At 42.9% G+C, this 25,327-nt stretch overlaps 1 protein-coding gene across 2 annotated transcripts in view; it reads left to right on the plus strand.

Moving 5' to 3' along the window:
* Positions 1–25,327, plus strand: part of LOC126475283 (coronin-7) — a 241,653-nt gene that overhangs the window by 2,983 nt on the left and 213,343 nt on the right. For both annotated transcript variants that reach the window (XM_050103040.1, XM_050103039.1), the window contains one exon: positions 25,069–25,255. In XM_050103040.1, coding sequence (XP_049958997.1) covers positions 25,069–25,255 — 187 coding nt within the window. The remainder of the gene's footprint in view (positions 1–25,068; positions 25,256–25,327) is intronic.

Here is a 25,327-nt window from a genome sequence, read left to right on the forward strand (position 1 = left end):
GGACGGCAGGGAGAGGGGTTGGGGGTGGGTGGCTAGCAGCTCTGAGGGAGGCAACTGATTTGCCAGCTAGGGTTGCAGGAGGGAGAGGTGGCAGGTGCATGGGTGGGGCATGATGCACAGGTATCAGAGCTAGTGGGGAGTGCTGCACACTGGCAGTGATGTGGGGATATGAATTCAGTGGCAGTGATAGGATGAAGAATGAGGAAACAGTTGGGTGGAGAGTATGGAGGCAGAGGGTTATTGGAGACTGATCGGGATAGTTACAGGAATGGAGGATGTGTTACAAGAATAACTCCCATCTCTGCAGTTCAGAGAAGATGGTGGTGGAATGAAGAATTCAGAGGGCCCAAGTTGTGAAGCAGCCATTGAAACTGAGCATGTTATGCATAGCCTCATGTTGTGCCATGGGTGATCAACTTTGTTCTTCGCAACAAAAATGCTGAATGAAGACCAGTTTGGGTTCAGGAGCGATTTGGATTCAGGAACGATTAGGAACAAGAGAGGCAATTCTGTCACTGAACCTTCTCATTGAAAAGCAATTCTTCTTCTTCTTCTTCTTTCTCTTTCTGAAACATTTTTGCTTATGCAGGCCATTCACAGAGCATCTTCCAAGCTTCTCTTTTCTTGTACAGTCTATCATTTAGCATCTCCTCCCACTACAGTCCTCTTTGGCTCACATCATCCTTTACTTGGTCTCTCGATCTTAAGCTGTATTCTGTTCAGATCTTTCATTGTCCAAGTCCTTCATTTAGATTCATAATTCATAATTGGTAAATAATATGACTTGCATTTTCTTATCTTTGCGTTGGTTGTTATTTTCCAGTTTGTAATTATGTCCTATACACAACAATAAAATTTTGAACAATTTTCTATTCTCTCCGAAATTTCATCCTTGATGTTTCCTTTATTGATTAACTACTTCCTAGATACTTGAAAGCATCTACTTCTTTAATAATATTTCCATTGAAACTTACATCCTTAATCTTTTTTACATTTTTATTGCTGATTTTCATTACTTCACTTTTTGTTGAGCTTACCTCCATGCCTGCTTCTTCAGTTACTGTACTCTCTGCCATGTATCTAGTTGCTCCCCCAATTTCTGCTCATTTTCTTCCCAAGTCATCACATCTGCTTGTGCTATGATTTTCATGTCATCTGCTGTTGACTCTTGCTTGACTTTCCTTTTGATGTTGTCCATGACTATATTAAAAAACACTGGTGAGAGCACACTTTCGTTCCTCTGTCCCTTATAAACCATTCTGATTTTTTGCCATCTATTACAACACAATTCAGGTACTTTTTCTACATGTTCCTTTTGACAGTTCCAGTCTCTTCACACCTACCCATATCTCTTACATTCTAACAGTGTAAAAACCCTTTTTTATGTCTTTGAATGCAGCTGTGCTGTCTTTACCAAATTCTATTTCTTTTTGCAATCTGTCTGGCTGCAAATATGGCATCTATAGTTGATCTTCCAGTTCGAAGTCCTAGCCGTTCTTCTCTTAGTTGTAGTTCCCTATTATTCCTGATTTTCTGTTGTAAAATTATCTTTTCATAAATCTTCATGTAGTGGTACAGTAGTACTATCCCTCTGTAATCCTCACAGAGTGACATGTTACCACTCTAAAAGATATGTACAATAATTGCCTTTGTCCAATCATCAGGAATTTTTCCATACACCCATAATATCATCATCACCATTTTATACAGCCACTGAATTCCAATAGGTCCTCCAACTTCTAACATTTCCACTGTGATGTCTTTTACTCCAAGAGCTTTGCTAGTTTTCATTTCTGATAAAGATTTCTCTATATATCCCACATTTGCAGATCTTCTCTTTCTGTTTCCTCTGCAGTGGCGATATTTATTTCGTCTCTCTATGTCTCGTCACATGTGTTTGTTTCATCCTGTCCTTCATATAGTTTTTGGAAGTATTCTTTCCATACTTTCAAAACTTAATCATCCCACACAGGTTTACCTTCTTCGTTGATGTTGATGACTTTTGAAGTATTTCTTTTTTCTTCTTTTTGCCCTCAGGGGCTCAGCATTTGTTTGGTGAATATGGGCTTGGTGAGTGTTCCTGAGCTGGGGACTGGTAAGCACTGTAAGTCCTCTTATCACCATAAGCTCTGGGCGTGCTCCAGCGACCACTGTGCAGCATGGCAGTGGAACACTGTGTGTCACAGGGCTTGGAGCTCTTGGCTTGACTGCCCAGATTGAGAGCGGGTAAAAAGTCTATAAAAAAAATCCTCAATGTCAAGGTGTGCTGCGCACTGATGTGATGCGTGGCTTATAAAGTGGAACAGCCATTAGCAAGTAACCTCCGGGGAACCTGCTGCACCTCGCTTACATAAGGTTTACCTAGGCATGTGGGGCTCTGTCTAAGTGGGCTTTTATTTCTGTAGCTCCTTGTGTGACTGGCATGGATCCTTCAAAATCATCTCTTCCTCCTCCTAGCAGAATGGTGGGCCGCTGGTAGGTGCCAACAGCCAAGCAAAGAAGAGGGCTCATGTAACCAGTCCTCCAGACTTGGGGATTGTGCAGACTCATTCAGTATCAAGTAACAGAATACGTGCTGGTGGCCAGAATGTGTTTCTTATGATTAAATGGAAAGAGGGGAACTTTGAGAGCGTTTCATATTTTTACATTCAGAAATGTTTAGAGGGAATCACTGTAAGCTTAAAATCTGTCAAGTGCTTGCAAAGCAAGATGCTGTTGATAGAAACATCTAATTCCTAACAAGTGAAGAACATCCAGAAAGCTCAATGCCTCAGGGAGTATGCAATAGAAAGCAAACTGCACAACACCTTGAACTACAGCAAACGTGTTGTGACTTGCATGGATCTGGGTGACACTCCCTGAGAAGAACTGAAAGCTGAGTGGTTCCAGGAAGGCATTGTTCAGGTACAGAACGTGACAACATGGGTGGATGGCGATATTGTGAAATCAGGCTCATCTGTACTGACTTCCAGCAGCACGAAACTTCCAGAGCACTTAAAGTCTGGTTTCCTTCGCCTTGGCATGTCGTCTTATTTTCCCAACCCAATGCGCTGTTTTACATGTCAGCACTTTGGGCATACAACCTTAGGTTGTAAAGGAGCAGCCACTTGGGGCAGATGTGGTAAGGCCACCCATGAAGGTGTTGGTTGTTCACCTCCTCCAAAGTGTGTAAAGTGCTCTGGGTATCACCCTTTGTGGAATAGGGACTGCAGTGTCTTCCTTGAAGAAAGAAAGCTACCAGGAGATCAAAACAGCTAACCATATCTTATATGGTGAGGCCAAAAACATGTATAAGGCCATGCAGCCCCCAAAGTTTGCTACCTCCCTTGCATCTGTTTCTAAACAGCCAGTACAGAAGACTGATGTTGCCACACAAATGGAGGTTGGTCATGTCACCACTGCTGCCTGCCTTTGCCAGAGCACTTGTGCTGCTGCAGTTGCTTCAAAGCCTTCACTACCTCCCAGAACAACAGACAAGGCCATGGTCACTAACACTATGGAGCCCCCTGCTCCTCCAAAGGTTCAGTCTGGTCCAGTAACCAGAGCTACCACTACCACAGTTGTGGCTTCGAAGCCTATCCAGGCAAAAAATCAAAGGCCAGGTGTCCATCACTGCCAGAGCATGGAAGTAAACAGTCTAAGAATGCCGACATCATTCTGTCGGACACATCTCTTGACTCTTCGTTAGGGCTAATGGACCTTGATGTTGGACTGTGGCAAACTTCTCGCCCCAAGACTGAACCCCCACCCATTATTGGCTCCCTTCCCTGGTGGAATAACAGGGTGAAAGTGCAACCCCATTACACAGTGGAATATTAATAGATTCAGGACTTATGTGGGGAAACTGAAACTGCTAGCACAGGAAAGCCCCCTGTGCCTGTGTATACAAAAAGTACATTTTAAGGCCGCTGACACCCCTATGCTGAAAGGATGACTTGACTGGCGACAGAGCCAAGGGAGGGGTTGCTGTGTTTGTAAATAACATGCATCACTCCTCTACTGTCCCCGTGACTACTGACCTGCAAGCAGTTGCTGTAGAAATTCATGTGTGTTGGAGGATCACAGTTTGCTCACTGAATCTATCTCTGGAAGATGCAATAGACTTGGAGACCTCTCATAGATTTTATGGAACAACTCCCATGATCATTTCTCATGCTAGGAGACTTCATGGCCCTTTGTGCCATGCGGGGCTTGATCACTACTTCCCCACGGGGTCAGGTTTTGGGAAGCCTTATGACGTGTCACAAGTAATGCATCCTCAACACAGGTACTCACACAGATTTCTGTACTGCTGCTGGGTCATTCCCAGCTACTGACCTCTCTTTTTGCTCTCCAGCTCCTACATACTGCTCATTGGGAGGTCATTGACGACCTTCATTCTAGTGACTTCCCTCTTTGTGTCCACCTACTGGATGGAACATTGTCTGAAGATAAGCCACCAAAATGGATGCTGAGCAGGGCTGGCTGAATGCTGTTCAGCCAGCTAGCTGTATTTGAATGCCGCAACAGTGTCCAGGAATGGGTGGACCACATCACATTAATGATCCATCATGCCGCTGACCTATCAATTCCAAAGTCCTCAGGTCATCTGAGGAGGCAACCTGTACCTAGGTGGACAGATGAGTGCCATTCACGCATCTGGGACAGGCTTGTGGCTCTTTGACGGCTAAAATGCACTCGACAGCAGACAACCTCACAGCCTTTTGAGTCTTGAGAGCCAAGGCTCAACACAATTAAAGAGAGCAAGAAAAGGTAATGGCAAATGTTCCTGGACTCTGTCAATTGTTGTACAAAAGTATGGGAAGCCATCTGGAGGATTTCTGGTAAACACAGTCGTTTACCAATGGCAGCAGTGCTGAAACAGGTGTCTCTAAACATCAACGGAGACATCGCTTAGACGATGGCAGAGCATTTTGCAGCAACTGCAGCCAGGATCCAATGTATCGCCACCAACATATGACTGCAGAGAGGGGCAAGTCGGACATCAGATCCCACAATTCTGAGTCTTAAACTGCTCTTTCTTCACATTGGAGCTGGATTTGGCGCTGTCTGAGACTCGCGATACTGCATGTGGTCTTGACCAAATCTGGTACTGTATGCTACGACATTTGCCAGCAGCATCAAAGAAAATCCTCCTCAAACGTTTTAATCTTATATGCCAGACAGGCAACTTTCCAACTCGTGGAGAGAAGCCATTCTGATACCTCTCCTCAAACCCGGTAAGGAACACACATCTCCTAGTAGTTACCAGAGTGTCACTGTAATGAGCTGTGTAGAAAAGACCCTGGAGCACATGGTTAACCGTAGCCTGGTCTCTTTCCTGGACACCAGGCAACCCCTTAGCAGCTCTCAGTGTGGATGCCAGAGATTTCAGTCCACTGTTGACAATCTGCTCCTCCTAAAGGTAGCTATTCAGCACACTTTCCTATGTAAACATCACTGTCTTGGTATATTCTTCGATATCAGTAAGGCGTGTGACACTACTTGGAGACATAATATTCTGGTGCAACTCCTTCAGTGGGGCTTTCATGGTCATCTCCCCATTTTCATATGATCCTTCCTGTCTAATCGCAATTTTAGGTCTCGAGTTGGTAATGTGCTGTCGGATCATTTTGAGCAGGAGAATAGTGTTCCTCAGGACATTGTTTTAAGTGTCACCATCTTTGCCATAACCATAAACAGTATTGTGTCTATGGTAAGGAGTCCTGTACAATGCTCCCTGTCTGTGGATGATTTTGCTGTTTTCTGCTCTTCTTCCAATGTTGCAACAGTGACCCACCAGTTGCAACTTACGGTGCGTAGGTTATAGGAGGGGAGTTCAAAGACGGGTTTTCAGTTTTTTGCAGATAAGTGCTGTGTGTGTGTGTGTGTGTGTGTGTGTGTGTGTGTGTTTTCCCAGATTGTGTTCTCAAGGTCCAACAGCCTCGAAACTTTACTGTCTTCAGTGCAGAATTATATGCGTTTTGCAGGCACTGGAGCTGATGAAATGTCAAATGCTAAATTTCTTGTCTGTTCAGATTCTCTTGAGTGCTCTTCAACTTCTACAATGTTTGTACCCAGCAGATAAAGTAATCCAGAATTTCCAGATTGCCCTCCTCCAACTACAGTTGCTGAGGATGGAGGTGTCTTTTTACTGGGTACCAGGTCACACGAGTGTTGTGGTGAATGAAAGGGTGGATCTAGCAGCCAAGGAGGCATGTTGTGACCCACAGTTATTTCAGTGTGCCATACACTACATGCTGTAGCCTTGCTGTTAAGGTATAAAGTCTTGAGTTGATGGGAGGATGAGTGGTTGGAAGTGACAGACAGTAAGCTCCATCTCATAAAGCCCACAACGTGGCCATGGTATACCCCCTTCCAACCATGTTGATGGGACAAAGACCTCCTTCCTCGTCTTTGCATAGCCCCAGCCCTATGACACATGGCATCTTGTTCTGTCACAACGACCCTTCAATGTGTGGTGCTTGTGGCTTACAGATCACTGTTCACCACATTTTACTAGAGTGTTTGATTTTTGGACCAGAAGGCAGCGGCAGATTTGGGGCCAGACCTGCCCTTTATTTTAAGTGACGTAGAAACAAATGTGGTTGGGGTTTTAAGGTTCTGTGATCTGTCCAACTTGTATGTGCAGATTTTAGGGATATGGTCACATTAACAGGGTGACCGGCTTACCTACATATATAATAGGGGGAAACATTCCACGTGGGAAAAATATATCTAAAAACAAAGATGCTGTAACTTACCAAACGAAAGCGTTGGTAAAAACTCACAAACACACGCACAAATTTCAAGCTTTCGCAACCCATGGTTGCTTCATCAGGAAAGAGGGAAGGAGAGGGAAAGATGAAAGGATGTGGGTTTTAAGGGAGAGGGTAAGGAGTCATTCCAATCCTGGGAGCAGAAAGACTTACCTCAGGGGGAAAAAACGACAGGTATACACTCGCACACATGCACACATATCCATCCGCACATATACAGACACATGCAGACATATGTAAAGACAAAGAAGTTGGGCAGAGATGTCAGATGAGGCGGAAGTACAGAGGCATTTTTTAAGATGTTGTTGAATGACAAGTGATGTACGAGGAGCGGCAACTTGAAATTAGCGAAGGTTGAGGCCTGGTGGGTAACGGGAAGAGAGGATATATTGAAGGGCAAGTTCCCATCTCCGGAGTTCTGATGGGTTGGTGTCAGTGGGAAGTATCCAGATAACCCGGACAGTGTAACACTGTGCCAAGATGTGCTGGCCGTGCACCAAGGCATGTTTAGCCACAGGGTGATCCTCATTACCAACAAACACTGTCTGCCTGTGTCCATTCATGCGAATGGACAGTTTGTTGCTGGTCATTCCCACATAGAATGCGTCACAGTGTAGGCAGGTCAGTTGGTAGATCACGTGGGTGCTTTCACACGTGGCTCTGCCTTTGATCGTGTACACCTTCTGGGTTACAGGACTGGAGTAGGTGGTGGTGGGAGGGTGCATGGGACAGGTTTTACACCGGGGGCGGTTACAAGGGTAGGAGCCAGAGGGTAGGGAAGGTGGTTTGGGGATTTCATAGGGATGAACTAAGAGGTTACGAAGGTTCGGTGGACGGCTGAAAGACACTCTTGGTGGAGTGGGGAGGATTTCATGAAGGATGGATCTCATTTCAGGGCAGGATTTGAGGAAGTCGTATCCCTGCTGGAGAGCCACATTCAGAATCTGATCCAGCCCCGGAAAGTATCCTGTCACAAGTGGTGCACTTTCGTGGTTCTTCTGTGGGAGGTTCTGGGTTTGAGAGGATGAGGAAGTGGCTCTGGTTATTTGCTTCTGTACCAGGTCGGGAGGGTAGTTGCGGGATGTGAAAGCTGTTGTCAGGTTGTTGGTGTAATGCTTCAGGGATTCCGGACTGGAGCAGATTAGTTTGCCACGAAGACCTAGGCTGTAGGGAAGGGACCGTTTGATGTGGAATGGGTGGCAGCTGTCGTAATGGAGGTACTGTTGCTTGTTGGTGGGTTTGATGTGGACGGACGTGTGAAGTTGGCCATTGGACAGGTGGAGGTCAACATCAAGGAAAGTGGCATGCGATTTGGAGTAGGACCAGGTGAATCTGATGGAACCAAAGGAGTTGAGGTTGGAGAGGAAATTCTGGAGTTCTTCTTCACTGTGAGTCCAGATCATGAAGATGTCATCAATAAATCTGTACCAAACTTTGGGTTGGCAGGCCTGGGTAACCAAGAAGGCTTCCTCTAAGCGACCCATGAATAGGTTGGCGTACGTAGGGGCCATCCTGGTACCCATGGCTGTTCCCTTTAATTGTTGGTATGTCTGGCCTTCAAAAGTGAAGAAGTTGTGGGTCAGGATGAAGCTGGCTAAGGTTATGAGGAAAGAGGTTTTAGGTAGGGTGGCAGGTGATCGGCGTGAAAGGAAGTGCTCCATCGCAGCGAGGCCCTGGACGTGCGGGATATTTGTGTGTAAGGAAGTGGCATCAATGGTTACAAGGATGGTTTCTGGGGGTAACGGATTGGGTAAGGATTCCAGGCGTTCGAGAAAGTGGTTGGTGTCTTTGATGAAGGATGGGAGACCGCACGTAATGGGTTGAAGGTGTTGATCTACATAGGCAGAGATACGTTCTGTGGGGGCTTGGTAACCAGCTACAATGGGACGGCCGGGATGATTGGGATTGTGAATTTTAGGAAGAAGGTAGAAGGTAGGGGTGCGGGGTGTCTGTGGGGTCAGGAGGTTGATGGAGTCAGGTGAAAGGTTTTGTAGGGGGCCTAAGGTTCTGAGGATTCCTTGAAGCTCCGCCTGGACATCAGGAATGGGATTACCTTGGCAAACTTTGTATGTGGTGTTGTCTGAAAGCTGACGCAGTCCCTCAGCCACATACTCCCGACGATCAAGTACCACAGTCGTGGAACCCTTGTCCGCCGGAAGAACGACGATGGACCGGTCAGCCTTCAGATCACGGATAGCCTGGGCTTCAGCAGTGGTGATGTTGGGAGTAGGATTAAGGTTTTTTTAAGAAGGATTGAGAGGCAAGGCTGGAAGTCAGAAATTCCTGGAAGGTTTGGAGAGGGTGATTTTGAGGAAGAGGAGGTGGGTCCCGCTGTGACGGAGGACGGAACTGTTCCAGGCAGGGTTCAATTTGGATAGTGTCTTGGGGAGTTGGATCATTAGGGGTAGGATTAGGATCATTTTTCTTCGTGGCAAAGTGATACTTCCAGCAGAGAGTACGAGTGTAGGACAGTAAATCTTTGACGAGGGCTGTTTGGTTGAATCTGGGAGTGGGGCTGAAGGTGAGGCCTTTGGATAGGACAGAGGTTTCGGATTGGGAGAGAGGTTTGGAGGAAAGGTTAACTACTGAATTAGGGTGTTGTGGTGCCAGATTGTGTTGATTGGAATTTTGAGGTTTTGGAGGGAGTGGAGCTGGAAGTGGGAGACTGAGTAGATGGGAGAGACTGGGTTTGTGTGCAATGAGAGGTGGTTGAGGTTTGCTGGAAAGGTTGTGAAGGGTGAGTGAGTTGCTTTTCCGGAGGTGGGAAACCAGGAGATTGGATAGTTTTTTGAGGTGAAGGGTGGCATGCTGTTCTAATTTGCGGTTGGCCTGTAGGAGGATGCTCTGAATAGCCGGTGTGGATGTGGGAGAGGAAAGATTCAGGACTTTTATTAAGGATAGGAGTTGACGGGTGTGTTCATTGGCTGAGTTGATGTGTAGGTGAAGGATTAGGTGGCTGAGGGCAATGGATTCAATGGACTGTTCAGTTTGGAACTGGTATAGGGACTGATGGAAAGAAGGGTTGCAGCCAGAGATGGGAACTTTAAGTGTGAGGCCTTTGGGGGTTATGCCAAATGTCAGACAAGCCTGAGAAAATAAAATATGCGAGCGTAATCTGGCTAGGGTGAAGGCATGTTTGCGGAGGGAATGTAAATAAAACTTAATGGGGTCGTTGTGGGGGTGACATGGTATTAGAAGGTGGAAAGTGTAACATGAGATTGAAATGAAAATGAAAGATAAAAATATATGGGGAGAGATAAGGGTGAACTAGAAAGTAACTGGAGATCTGGTATGAAAAAAGGCGAAAAAGTGTTGGTTAAGTTGATCCTGTGGTGAACTTGGGTTGGTAGACAGCGATGTGCATGAAGGTTAGGTGGTTGTGTTGCTGCTAAAACACGTTAATGGACGGAGAAATTCGGGAAAATTTCGAAAAAAAACGTGTAAATGTATTAAAAGGAGTGGTGTTGTGGTGAAAGATTACGAAAATGGGGCTAAAAATTGTCTGACGAAGAAATAATGACGTTAAAACCTGTGGGGAGTGGCTAAAAATGATCAGTGATGTGCGAAAAACGGAAGTGGAAATAAAGTGAAAGTTATCAGAACTAGCCAAAATGGTTGTTTAATACATGAAAGCAGCTGTTATTGAACTAGAAACGGTGGATTTTATAGCAGCGGTAGTGTTGAAGGTGGAAAATAAAATTTTTTTGGTTATGGTTTGGAAGTGGGTTACGTATTATTGAGTATATATAGGCGGGATAAAATTGTATTGCGGTAAAAAGGGGAAGGTGAATACGAAGTAAGACTACTGGTAAAAACAGAAAGAGAAAATAAAGGGAAAATAAGACGACAGGAAAGATTTCGAAATGCAACAGCGACAATAACAAACGTAATTGTTGGGTTCAAATTAATGATATGGTTATAATAAAGGGAAACATTCCACGTAGGAAAAATATATCTAAAAACAAAGATGATGTGACTTACCAAATGAAAGTGCTGGCAGGTCGACAGACACACAAACAAACACAAACATACACACAAAATTCAAGCTTTCGCAACAAACTGTTGCCTCATCAGGAAAGAGGGAAGGAGAGGGAAAGACGAAAGGATGTGGGTTTTAAGGGAGAGGGTAAGGAGTCATTCCAATCCCGGGAGAGGAAAGACTTACCTTAGGGGGGAAAAAAAGGAAAAAAGGACGGGTATACACTCGCGCACACACACACATATCCATCCACACATATACAGACACGAGCAGACGTTTTTAAAGACAAAGAGTTTGGGCAGAGATGTCAGTCGAGGCAGAAGTGCAGAGGCAAAGATGTTGTTGAATGACAGGTGAGGTACGAGTGGCGGCAACTTGAAATTAGCGGAGATTGAGGCCTGGTGGATAACGGGAAGAGAGGATATACTGAAGAGCCAGTTCCCATCTCCGGAGTTCGGATAGGTTGGTGTTAGTGGGAAGTATCCAGATAACCCGGACGGTGTAACACTGTGCCAAGATGTGCTGGCCGTGCACCAAGGCATGTTTAGCCACAGGGTGATCCTCATTACCAACAAACACTGTCTGCCTGTGTCCATTCATGCAAATGGATAGTTTGTTACTGGTCATTCCCACATAGAATGTGTCACAGTGTAGGCAGGTCAGTTGGTAGATCACGTGGGTGCTTTCACACGTGGCTTTGCCTTTGATCGTGTACACCTTCCGGGTTACAGGACTGGAGTAGGTGGTGGTGGGAGGGTGCATGGGACAGGTTTTACACCGGGGGCAGTTACAAGGGTAGGAGCCAGAGGGTAGGGAAGGTGGTTTGGGGATTTCATAGGGATGAACTAAGAGGTTACGAAGGTTCGGTGGACAGCGGAAAGACACAGGATAGTTTCCGGGACTGGATCAGATTCTGAATGTGGCTCTCCAGCAGGGATACGACTTCCTCAAATCCTGCCCTGAAATGAGATCCATCCTTCATGAAATCCTCCCCACTCCACCAAGAGTGTCTTTCCGCCGTCCACCGAACCTTCGTAACCTCTTACTTCATCCCTATGAAATCCCCAAGCCACCTTCCCTACCCTCTGGCTCCTACCCTTGTAACCACCCCCGGTGTAAAACCTGTCCCATGCACCCTCCCACCACCACCTACTCCAGTCCTGTAACCCGGAAGGTGTACACGATCAAAGGCAGAGCCACGTGTGAAAGCACCCATGTGATCTACCAACTGAGCTGCCTACACTGTGACGCATTCTATGTGGGAATGACCAGCAACAAACTGTCCATTCGCATGAATGAACACAGGCAGACAGTGTTTGTTGGTAATGAGGATCACCCTGTGGCTAAACATGCCTTGGTGCACGGCCAGCACATCTTGGCACAGTGTTACACCATCCGGGTTATCTGGATACTTCCCACTAACACCAACCTATCCGAACTCCGGAGATGGGAACTTGCTCTTCAGTATATCCTCTCTTCCCGTTATCCACCAGGCCTCAATCTCCGCTAATTTCAAGTTGCCGCCAATCGTACCTCACCTGTCATTCAACAACATCTTTGCCTCTGCACTTCTGCGTCGACTGACATCTCTGCCCAAACTCGTTGTCTTTAAAAACGTCTGCTTGTGTCTGTATATGTGTGGATGGATATGTGTGTGTGTGCGAGTGTATACCCGTCCTTTTTTCCTTTTTTCCCCCCTAAGGTAAGTCTTTCCGCTCCCGGGATTGGAATGACTCCTTACCCTCTCCCTTAAAACCCACATCCTTTCGTCTTTCCCTCTCCTTCCCTCTTTCTCTGCGAAAGCTTGAATTTTGTGTGAAAGCTTGAATTTTGTGTGTATGTTTGTGTTTGTTTGTGTGTCTGTCGACCTACCAGCACTTTCATTTGGTAAGTCACATCATCTTTGTTTTTTTATATATATTTTTTTTTTTGTGTGTGTGTATGTTTGTGTTTGTTTGTGTGTCTATCGACCTGCCAGCGCTTTTGTTCGGTAAGTCACCTCATCTTTGTTTTTATATATAATTTTTCCCACGTGGAATGTTTCCTATATATATATATATATATTTTATTTTTTTTTTTTCAGCCAGTCATATTTCCCTGTGCCCCCTTTTCTTTACTTCTGCTTTAATCCCTATCTTAAGGCTTGTGAGATGAGTGATTGTGTGAGTGAGGTGGGAGTGAATGAATACTTGTCGTTGTATATATCTCCTCTTTACTGTGTAACAACAGCTTCAGTCATTTTCTCCACATGCGTTTCTTTTAATATGTGCAAGGACACTGATGACCTCAGTGTTGAGCATTTGTAAGCTCCAAACACACACAATGCTTTCTTCTGTTACCTAATATGCAGTATAATATCTTCTTGACACCTTTATAATTTTCTTCTATTTCTTTTATTGAATTTTTTCCAAAAGATTTTCCTAGGCGATAGTATCATTTTCCTTGCTGCTCTGCTTAGTCTTTTCCATTTGTCTATATTACATTCTGTTCTGTTTTTTAATCTTTACCTCCATGTGTTATTCTTCTTCTTGGTTGCTGCTGCAGTTCTGATTCCCCCATTGAGTTTCTTTGTGTTTGACTTTTGTTGATTTCCTTCCACAAGTTTCTTCCGTAACCTTGACTAGGACCTGTTTGAACCTCCTCCATTCTGCTCTCATCTCTACATAGCTGTGTTTTAATCTTCTCCCTGTCTATCACTTGGGTTTCTCTATCTTTCAGGTTCCAGCATTTGATTTTTAGCTGTCTTTTTTTTTCCTCGTGTGTATCTTTTCTGAATTTCTTCAGTGTCCTTACCAGTACTCTGCGGTCTCTGTCGAGATTAATGCTTGGTATCACTTTCACTTCTGTCAGGAATCTTGTGATTTCATCAGTTGTTATTATACAGTATATTAAGGATTTCTAAGTCACAACTACATTGGTAAACTTGTGACTCGTTTTCTTATACAATCCACTACCAGTTATCCATTTATTTCCCAGACATGTATCTAGTATTACCTCACGTTCTTCCTTGTTTCTGTGAGCGTTTCCTTGGCTTCCTATGGCTGTTTTATGTCCTTTTCTTTCATTTTCAACTCTAGCATTAAAGTCTCCTGTCATCACTGTCTTGTTAGATGTTACAACATTTCCAGTTTAGTTATAAATTCTTCCTTCTCATCTGTTTCTCATCCTGTCAGAGGAGCATAAACCTGGAGTACATCAAGAATATTTCCATCCATCATTATCTTAAAATTTGAATTATTCTGTCAGTTACATTTTCCACATTAAGTAATTTGTTCACTGGTTCCTCAGCTACTATTAGTGCTATACTATTTCTTCTTTTGTCTCTTCCTGACCATCACACCTTATATCCTGTTTTCAGTGTCTTACTACCAGTCCCTTTCTTTCATACCTCCCTTAGTCCCATTATCAGTATATTCCTTTCTGTCATTGTCCATTTGATATCCTGTATTCTTGCATCCTTTTCTAAGGGTACAACATTAATTGTCCTAATTCTTATACATTTGTTGGGAAAAATCTGTCTTTCATTGGGACCATGTTGACCATCATATCTAGCAGATCTGTTCAACGGCTTGTTAGTTTTGGTGCTGGTTTTGATCCAATGCTCATTTGACTGTTGAAGGCAAACGGATTACCCACTGCTGGTTTGCTGTCCCTATCATGGCTTCGCCAGAGCTCTTTTGGCCAAAACTATTCGAGGTTTCTGTTGGGCTTTCACAGCTGTTGTAGTGGTCTCAGAGGCGCACACAGTTCCCATTATACTTGGCCCCTACTGGTATTCCAATACTTCATGCTGTTGCCCCTCTCCCATGACATGGATGAGGGGTTTGACTTTTGGGAGAGGAAAGCAGTTACGAAAAATAAACTTACATTGCCTTTGTAAACCTGGAAAAGGGTTTTGATAACATTAGCTGACTGTTCTTAGCACTGAACAAAACAGCTGTAAAATTCAAAGACATGCGGAGGTGCTCAGCTTCTACAAGAACAAAGTAACTGTGATTAGAAATTTTTATGAGGGACAAGAAGCAAAAATTAGAAAAAGACTGTTCCAAATAAAGCTTTCGGCCCATAAGGCCTTCGTCAAAAATCTCTCTCTCTCTCTCTCTCTCTCTCTCTCTCTCTCATACACACACACACACACACACACACACACACACACACAACTGCAGTCTAAGGCAACTGTAGCCACACTGTGAGCAGCAGTACCAGTGCATGATGATGGGAGTGGCGACTGGGTGGGGGTAAGGAGAAGGCTGGGGTGGGGAGGTGGAGGAATAGTGGGGTAGGGGTGGCGGACAGTGCAGTGCTGCTAGGGAGTGCGCAGGGATGAGGTGGAGAGGGTAGGGCAGCTATGTGCAGTTGGGAGACGGTGGGGCAGGGGAGGGGTGGGGAGAGGGGGTAGCGGAAAAGGAGAGAAGTAAAAAGACTGGATGCGATGGTGGAATGAGGGCTGTATATTGTTGGAATGGGAACAGGGAGGCTGGATGGGTGAGGATTTCCCGCCTGTGCAATTCAAAAAAGCTGCTGTTGGTGGGAATCATCCAGATGGCACAGGCTGTGAAGCAGTCATTCAAATGAGGGATGTCATGTGCATTTTCAACTTCTCGCGGCGTAATGAATAATCCATTAAATTTCGGTCATGCAGCCACGCAAATAAAATTTCTTCTACTGATATTTTGGCCGGACGATACGCAGCCGAAATATCAGTAGAAGAAATTTTATTTGCGTGGCTGCATGCCCGAAATTTAATGGATTATTGACGGATGTCATGTTTCGCAGTCTGCTAAGCAACTGGGTGGTCCACTTGTTTCTTGGCCGCAGTTTGTTGGTGGCCATTCATGCAGACAGACAGCTTGTTGGCTACCATTCCCACATCGAATGCAGCACATTGGTTGCAGCTTAGCTTGTAAATCACATGACTGGTCTCACAGGTAGCCCTGCATTTGATGGGACACGTGATATTTGTGATCGAACTGGAGTAGGTGGCTAGGCTGCATGGAACGGGTGGCAGCTGTCAAAATGGGGGTATTGCTGGAGGTCAAGGTACAGCTATGGGCACCTGTTTGATGCCATCCTATGCCAACCTGTTCATGGGCCATCTAGAGGAATCCTTCCTATACACCCAGATTCCTGAACCCCTCACCTGGTTCAGATTCATTGATGACATCTTTGCAATCTGGATTGAGGGTGAGGACACCCTATCTGCTTTCCTCCAGAACCTCAACAACTTCTCCCCCATTTGCATCTCTGAGTGAAATACAAAAAGCCACCTTCCTAGATGCTGACCTCCACCTCAAAGATGGCAACATCAGTACCTCTGTCCAAATCAAACCTACTAACCACCAGCAATACCTCTACTTCGACAGCTGGCACCCATTCCATACCAGGAAGCCCCTTCCCTACAGCCTAGCCCCCATGTTTGTCGCATCTGCAGTGACGAGCGGTCTCTCCCAAAATATACTGAAGGTCTCACTGAAGCCTTCACAAATTGTAATTATCCTCCCAGCGTTGTACAAAAACAAATCTTCTGTGCCTTATCTTTCCAGTCTCCCACCACCTCTCAAAGTCCCACTGTCCAGCCACAGAGGAGCATTCCCCTCATAATTCAGTATATCCCAGGACTGAAGCAACTAAATTACATTCTCCACCAGGGTTTAGACTCCATTTCATCGTGCCCTGAAATGGAAAAATGTCCTGCCCACTATCCTTCCCACCCCTCCCACAATGATATTCCGCCGTCTGCTGAACCTACGCAATATACTTCTTCATCTCTACACAACCCACAACCCCTGCTCCCAACCCATTAGCTCATGGCTCATACCTCTGTAATAGACCTAGATGCAAGACCTGTTCCATACATCCTCCCACCGCCACCTACTACAGTCTGATCACAAACATCACCTATCCCATCAAAGGCAGGTCTACCTGTGAAACCAGTCATGTGATCTACAAGCTAAGCTGCAACCACTGTGCTGCATTCTATGTGGGCATGCTAACCAACAAGCTGTCTGTCCACATGAATGTTCACTGACAAACTGGCCAAGAAACAAGTGGACCACCCAGTTGCTGAGCATGCTGCCAAACAGGACATCCCTCATTTCAATGACTGCTTCACGGCCTGTGCCGTATGGATCGTTCCCACCAACACCAGCTATTTTGAATCACACAGGTGGGAACTTTCCCTGTAATGTATCCTGTGTTCCTGTAACTCTCCTGGCCTCAACCTTCATTAGTCATTATCCTCACCTATCCAGCCTCCCTGTTCCCATTCCAAAACTATACAGCCCTCATTCCACCATCGCACCCAGTCTTTTTACTTCTCTACTTTTCCGCTACCCCCTCTCCCCATCTCTCCCCTGCCCTCCTATTCCTCTGCCTCCCCACCCCAGCCTCCTCCTTACCCCCACCCACCCACGCACTGGTACTGCTGCTCGCAGTGTGGCTACAGTTGCCTTAGACTGCAGTCGTGTGTGTGTGTGTGTGTGTGTGTGTGTGTGTGTGTGTGTGTGTGTGTGTGTGTGTGTGTGTGTGTGTGTGCGCGCGCGCTTGTTTTGTCTGGGCTAAAAGCTTTTCTTGGAACAGTTTTTGTTGTGCCTATCTGCAACACAGTATCTCCACTAGATGGTGAGTGGCAACTTTCCTTTTCATAATATTGTTACATTCTATCCTGGATTTTACATTCTTTAAAAATTAGAAAAGACATGACAAAAATGCACTCTCTTTCCTCTTATATTCATTGCTTACATCCAGGATGCTGTAGACCAAGTTCATGAAATAACTGAGGTTGTGATCAAAATTAATGAACAGAAGATATACGCACTGCATTCTGCAGAGGTTATTGCTGTGCTGAGGGAGCCAAAAGGTGATTTAGAGATGGTTCTTAGTACAATGGAAAGGATTTACTATAATCAGTATCATGTGAGAATAAACAAGAGGAGGAGTGAAGTGATGGTATGCAGTTCTGAGGAAGAATATGAACCTCTGAAGAATGAGAATTGAAAGCGAGGAGTTATAAATGATAGAGAAATTTAAACAACTTTAATAAACATTTTTGGAACAGCGATCAATAAATTAAAACAAAAAAAAATTCCTTTTAAAATTCAGTCTTGATCACACCACAGATGCTACAAGAACACAGTTTCGATCATATCACATGACCATCATCAGACCTGTAATTTAATTTAGAAAGTAATAGAAACCTTACTAGACTGACAATAAAATATGACAAAATGCTTATAAGGATAAAATACAATAAGACTTGTTATACCCATGGCATCCTTCGAAGATGGTTGGTGGAGCACTCTTCCGAGCTGCTGTGATGTCAACTGGTGCCAGCAAGTGACAGGCATACGCTTAAATACGAAGATGCTCCGCCTACCTCTTCTCCCTCTACCTCACATCAACCAATCAGTGTAAAACGGGTTAACATAATCGTCAAAACATAAAAAAATAGAGTACAATAATAACATAAAAATAGTTATGTATAAAATATCTCTTTACAACCAAGGTACTACTTAAATATTGTGTAAAATATCAATTAAAAGCTTTAAAATAACTGTGCAGACGATGTATACTCAGTGTGTCCTCTATGGGCTAAGGTGGTACTACCACAATGGTTTCAAAGTAAACAATGTCGTGAAGGTCTTTGGCATTGCGGCATCATATCGATATGTGAGTTGTGACTCGACTGCATTATAGAGATGAACCGTCAGTGCTTCTCAATGAACAGTTGTATTTTCGTGAAAAACATTTTTATGATCTCTTTGATGAAATTCTATGAACACGTATGTACTCTTTTGTTCAGAAAATCATAGGACCCAGTTGTATCCATGGCAGAAATGTACCTTAGAACAGGATGTAAATATTTATATCACAATCTCAAACTTCCAACTAGAAATATTAGGAAATATGACTTTTAATAAATCAGTTTTATGACATTTTAAAAAGTGTAGCACTCTGCAGATAATCATTCCATTATTACATATATCACCAGTGGCAAATAAAGTTAATATAAGACAGACAAACCGAATCTAACATAGGTGTAGACTTGCAGTTGAGTCACAACTCACATATCGACATGATGCCGCAATGCCAAAGACCTTCACAACATTGTTGGCTTTGATGAAACCATTATGGTGGTACCACCTTAGCCCATAGAGGGCACACTGAGTGTACTTAGTCTGTACAGTTATTTTAAAGCTTTTAATTGATATTTTATACAATGTTTAAGTAGTACCTTGGTTGTAAAGAGATATTTTATACATAACTATTTTTATGTTATTATTGTACTTTTTTTTTTACATTTTGACGATTATGTGAACCTGTTTTTCACTGACTGGTTGACGTGAGGTAGAGGGAGAAGAGGTAGGCGGATCATCTTCGTATTTAAGCGTATGCCCGTCACTTGCTGGCACCAGTTGACATCACAGCAGCTGAGAAGAGTGCTCCACCTACCATCTTCGAACGATGCCATGGGTATAACAAGTTTTATTGTATTTTATCCTTATAAGCATTTTGTCATATTTTATTGTCAATCTAGTAAGGTTTCTATTACTTTCTAAATTAAGTTACAGTTCTGATGATGGTCATGTGATATGACTGAAACTGGTCACCTATGTTCTTGTAGCATACGTGGTGCAATCAAAACTGAATTTTAAAAAGAAAAAATTTTTATAGAGAAATTTACCTATTTGGGAAGCAGGATTTCAAGAGATTGTGAAGATAGGAAGATATTGTGAGCAGGATAAAGCAGACCAAAACTGCACTTAATTTTAGAAAGCACTCACCAGCAAGAATAACAGTCTGGAAATGAATCACCGAAGTGGTTTTGTGGAGTGACTGTATATGAGTGGGAAACTTGTACAGTAAGAAAGCAAGAGAGGAGAAAACTAGAAGCCCTAGAGATTTGGTGCTACAGGAGGAGGTGATATGAAAAGTACAGGAAACCAGAGCTCTCTGAAGGCGCATCCAGACAAGAAAAGACAAACCTATAAGACACATTTCAAGCTTCAATAACAACATTTTAACAATGGCACATGCTGTTGAGGGAAGAAATTGCTGGGATTGACTAAGAATTTCATACATGCAACATATTATGAGAGTTATGTGGGATATGCTATGTGCGTATGTGGAATTGAAATGGAAGGCAGAGAGAAGAATGTAACGGCATACTGCAGCAAACCAACCTCAGCATTGCACTGGAGGAGGAGGAGGAGGAGGAGGAGGAGGAGGAGGATGTACCTAGGTGGTATATAGATAGTTGTTTTTTTCCTCACTGTATTTGTGAGTGGAACAGAAAAGGAAATGACAAGTAGTGGTACAGGGTACGCTCCACCATGCATCATATGATGGCTTGCAAAGCATGTATGTAGATGTAGGAAATCGGCCACTGTGCATGAGAAAACGTGTTCATGACCTTATTCTGTTAGAAGAGCTTCGCACCTCAGTGCATATGACAAGAAAATTTGGTGCTGCAGAAAGTTCACTCTCTGCCAGTGACCTTTCATTTTCCACTCCTGCTAATGCAGATACTGCACAGTGAGAAATGGTCTTTGACTTGTATTAAAATGACATCTGGATTTACCTCTTATACAGAGCTGTTGCCAAAAGGAACCTATCTTGTTCTTGATGGATGCTCTTCTGAGCGTACTGGATGTTATACAGCCATCTGGTTGTTTTTGTACATGATAATCTTGTTCAGGACTGGGTGGATCACATTACAAGTGTGGTCCACTAAGCCAATGACACATCTATCCCTAAATCGACTGCAGTTACACACAAGATAAGATTTCTCCCCCACACGCGAAAGCTGACTTCTTCATTGTATAGTGCCAAGAGGACTGCATCAGTACAGCATTCAAGGAAACCTTCAAAAGCTTACATTCTTTACAGTCACTAACTTATCACTAAGAATGTAAATGTCAGTGAGAAAGCTTAACCAGCAATAATTCTAGTGATATTCAATCATATCTCATTAAAATATTGACATGGTGCAAAGTTTGAAATATGACAATTTCAGACTGCCAATTTATGCTTCCCTCTGATTAGTAATTGCAATTTTCACTCTTAATTCACTGCAAATTTTTCAAACAGCAGGCAGTGAGGTACTCATCTTTGAAGTGTTGTAATAAATATGACCAATAATGGGAAGATAACCATCACATCATCAGTCTGTGATGTGAGACAATGTGAAAAAATCAAACATTTCTAACCAGTAGTTTCCTTGCAATCATTTGAGAATGAAACATGTGAATCCAAAATATGTGGTGTTTTATTTTTTATGTCACAAATAAAACATTTTCTGAAAAACTACTTCACTGATTTCAGCATCTTTGCCTTGCTTCCATATACAGGATTGCCACAAGTTCTGGAAATCAGGGAATTTCAAACATCTCAGGGAAATTCGGAAAAAAAAGCCACTGGAAAAATCTCATTTTTGTCTCGTCGTGCTCCGTCACTGGCAGGGCGCAGCTGAGTACGTTTGCTGCTTCCCTACTCACTCATTCTTACTACTTCTTCTCTTCCTACCACCCACCTCAGCTTGCAGTCAGTGCTGCCACCACTTCTTGCTGCTAGTCTAGCAGGTGCCAATGAGAGGCAGGGAGGCATGAGGAGTGGTTTGTTTGCATATGATTCTCAGAGACTGTAGATGCCACAGCCAGATACGGCGGTCATGTGTGCATGAGCTGTGTCTGAGTGATTGTGTGAATGTGTGTGTCCTCTCATTTTCTGACAAAAACTAGGGCTGAAAATTTTATTGTGAGAGTGTGATTGTCTTTTCTACGTGCCTGTCTGTGGCTCAGCAATCATATTTACAGGGAGTTGCTACCTATCCTCATTAGTATTGATTCTCTGAGTATTTGCGCAAGTTATCTGTTGCATGGATGATCACTGGGGTCTTGTTTCATCAACATGGTGTCTGTGACATGTGAATAGCTGGTCACACAAAAGGGCCAAAACACAGATCGGGCCTGCCGATCTGAAGCCCATTATTTCCCACTGATATTGAGGCCCTGCCTGTCAGATTTAGTCTCACCAATCTGTCCGCAGGATGGGTCTGTTTGTGTGTAGCATAACACAGCAGATTTTCATGGTTTTATCCATGGACCCAGGACAGATGTGCCCCTCGGCAGGCCAGAGGCCATGGGCGATGGATTTCAGGAATTGTGACCATCTCACTGCAAGTACATTGTATAGTGCAGTGTTTTGTAGACATATTAGTTATTATAGTACATTTTGGCAATTCAAAAGTAATTTATATATTAGGAAGTGTGGAGGATAAGAAGAAGAAAATCGTGGCAGTCGCTGGCAGTTTGTACGCTAGGTACTCACATATTTTTCAGAAGAAAAATCACACAATATCTGTAAGATAATAGACTTAACACAGTGGCTTATAACTGACAATAATGAACATAGTAGAACCAACATTTTATTGATGGTCACCTGTAGTGATTGTTTACACAACTCTTCCCTGTGTTTTACACTTCTTTCAAGAGGCCTTCTTTTTTTTCTGAGGCTGTTTCTGAAATCAATGAAGGTTTTTTAAATCTGCCTTGTGACTCCAAGGAAATTTGTATTTTTGTCATCAAATGCGTTTTGTTTTATTGAAATAAAATAACAACAGTGGTCTTAATGACCTTGCATACCATTTGGCTTGCTTTCTCCATCTAAAAACAGTTCATTACAAAAGATGTTGATGGTATCCTTAAGATTTTTGCTCACATGGGGGGGGGGGGGGGGGGGAGGGAGGGGGGAGGGGGGGGGGGAGAAAGACATTCTTACAATTTTTGTCAACTTATGTCTTTCTTACCTTTGAGTCTCAAAATTTGGCAGGGAAACATGTCTGAAAATCAGTTAAATATCAGGGAATTTCACTTGGGGAAACTTGATTCCTGTCTTCATTGACTCAAACCTAGATGTGGGTAGCATTCTTTGTGTGACATGATGTAGTAGTCCACCATATAGAGCCCATGTGAAAGAACTGTGGTGATGAGTCTTAACAATGCATGACAGGACATACTAAGCTTCACAAGAGGAGTGTTGTAACAACAGTTAAACTTGTACATCTTGTATGTTATTTCTTATTTTTTCTTTTATTTGTGCCAGCCTCCAAACAAACACACACACACACACACACACACACACACACACACACTCAAAACAAAATTTGGATAGGACATTATATTGGTTGTAAACATATTACTTACATCACGATGTGCTCCCATCATTGCTATAAGATGTCTTTCCAAACACCAATTCATTTCAATGTGGAACACACAATTTTCATGCCTCCAGACAATTTTCCAGCTCTCTGAAATTTATTTACTTGTAACTCCACACAGTGACCTGCAAACAAAATACACCACACAAGTTGTCCACCTTAGAATATTTAATGCTATCCATGCAAAGCTGAGCTGGATTTCTGTTTCAAGAATAAAAAAGATTGTAAAATTCAGTTAAAAAATGGACACTCCAGGTAGGAATATCAACATTGTAGGAAAGGGTAGATTGCTACTTACTGTAAAGGAAACATGTTAAGTTGCAGACAGGTGCAATCAAGACACATACATAGTGTGTGGCCACAATCTTCACCAGAAAAAGAGAAACACACAAGCAAGCACACCTCATGCACTCATGACCACCAACTCCTCCGGCCCGAGATGCTGGAGTTGGTGGTCATGTGTGTGTGAGGTGTGCTTGTTTGTGTGTGTGTGTATGAATGGTGTGTGTGTTTTTTTCTTGGTGATAAAGGCTATGGCCAAAAACTTTATGTAAGTGTCTTTTAATTGTGCTTACCTGCAACTTAATATGTCTCCTTTATGGTAAGTAGCAATCTATCTTTTCCTACATTGTCGATAAGATTCAGTTAAGTGGATAAATAATGGGAAACTGCGGTTTATCTGTAATAGGGATTAGGTGTAAAGTACTCTGTAGCCTTTGTTGCCATTCATTTAAAGTATGTAGATTCCATATCAAGCAACATTAGTAACCACAGCTAGCTTTGCATATAGATCAGGCAATAGAAGGCTGAGAAAGCTTGTAGACTGCTCGAAATGACAGGCAAGGAAACTACCAATGAACTATGAGAGTGAAAGAGGCATCATGATATGTGTTTTGGCATTTAGAGAGGGACTGTGTTGTTATTGAGGGACCATGTGGTAAAATCACTAATTTACATTCAGCCTTTAAGAACATGATGTTATTTTGAAAATGACACTAAATAAAAGTTTACAGTTGTAGTGACAGACGTACAAAGTGCATGCTTGTTCCTATGTTAATATTGAGGGACACTGACTTTCTGGTCTTGTATTTCAAATAATAATCTCCGGTTCTGGAACTGATTTCTGAGCTTACAAATGTTTTTTACTTTACCTAGCTTAGTTTCCATTTTCACACCACAGCAGGGGCAGTTGTCACAAGTTAGTTTATATATATAAAATTTGTGAAAAGATGGGTTGGCCATTTTAGTCTCAAGAATTGTAACATTCTTTGGTTTGTTCATTTACTGTAAAGCATGTGGGAACTGTTGCCTGTGGTAGTTTGTTTAGTCCTGTGGAATCAACATAACTGGGAAAAATGAATTATGTGTCCAAAAAAAGTTATTTGTGCACCAAAATTTAAGTTATGGATGCTAATTATATTAGGTGATCTTATGATGTAACGTATCCCTAATATACCAACATGTTCAGTGCTTGGTTGTTGTTTTGTTTTCTTCTGTCTTGCACTGATACACAATGAACCTCACAATGCAACAATCAATCATTAAAAGTATGTACAATGTGATGATGAGTCTCTAGGTGACTTGAAACCACTCAAGATATAATAAAAATGAACCACCACAAAAAGTGAGTTATTACCATTCTGTCTGAACACCTTTCAACATAACATCTTCAGTTGCCATCTCCTAAATGTTTGGTGTTGTAATCCTCCTTTCATTGAACCCTTGTAGTAGTTCCTTCATGTTTTGTTTACTGTTGGCTCACATATTTTGGTTTCATAACAGCAGCTAATTTTTATACTATGCTTACTTAATTTTTTTCTCAGTGGCTTTGATTCATCTCATTCATTCACAAGGTTGTATAAGCACTGCAAGCAAAAAAAAAAAAAAAGTGCTCTGAGTCATGAATGGCTACACATTTAGTCAGTGCAGCATAATTATCTATTTCATATTATTGATTGTAATTCATCTTTGATTAGTTAAAGTAATCTGACCTGAAATTTCTAAGTTTTCCACCTGTCATTGTAGTAAGTTGAATTATCTTCTCTTATTGCAACTGTTTATTTTTTCTATTAAAAGTGGTATTGAGTGATTATGACTTTCACCTCTTCCATCAGGTGAAAATATGGCAGATTCCAGAAAATGGGCTGGAAGAAAATCTCACAAACTCGGAGTGCACGTTTTCACACAAACAGCGCCGTGTGGAAACAGTCTGTTTTCATCCAGTAGCAGATTGTCTCTTGACAAGCACATCATTCACCACTCTTACCTTATGGGATATCCTTGCAGAGAGAGAACTGTTCTGTAAGTATACTTGCAATATTATCTTGCTTCGTTCTCTTATGAAACTGTAAGGAAAGCTTGTTTGGTGTCAAC

Source organism: Schistocerca serialis, chromosome 4 (assembly GCF_023864345.2).
Source record: "Schistocerca serialis cubense isolate TAMUIC-IGC-003099 chromosome 4, iqSchSeri2.2, whole genome shotgun sequence".
Lineage (NCBI taxonomy): Eukaryota > Metazoa > Arthropoda > Insecta > Orthoptera > Acrididae > Schistocerca > Schistocerca serialis.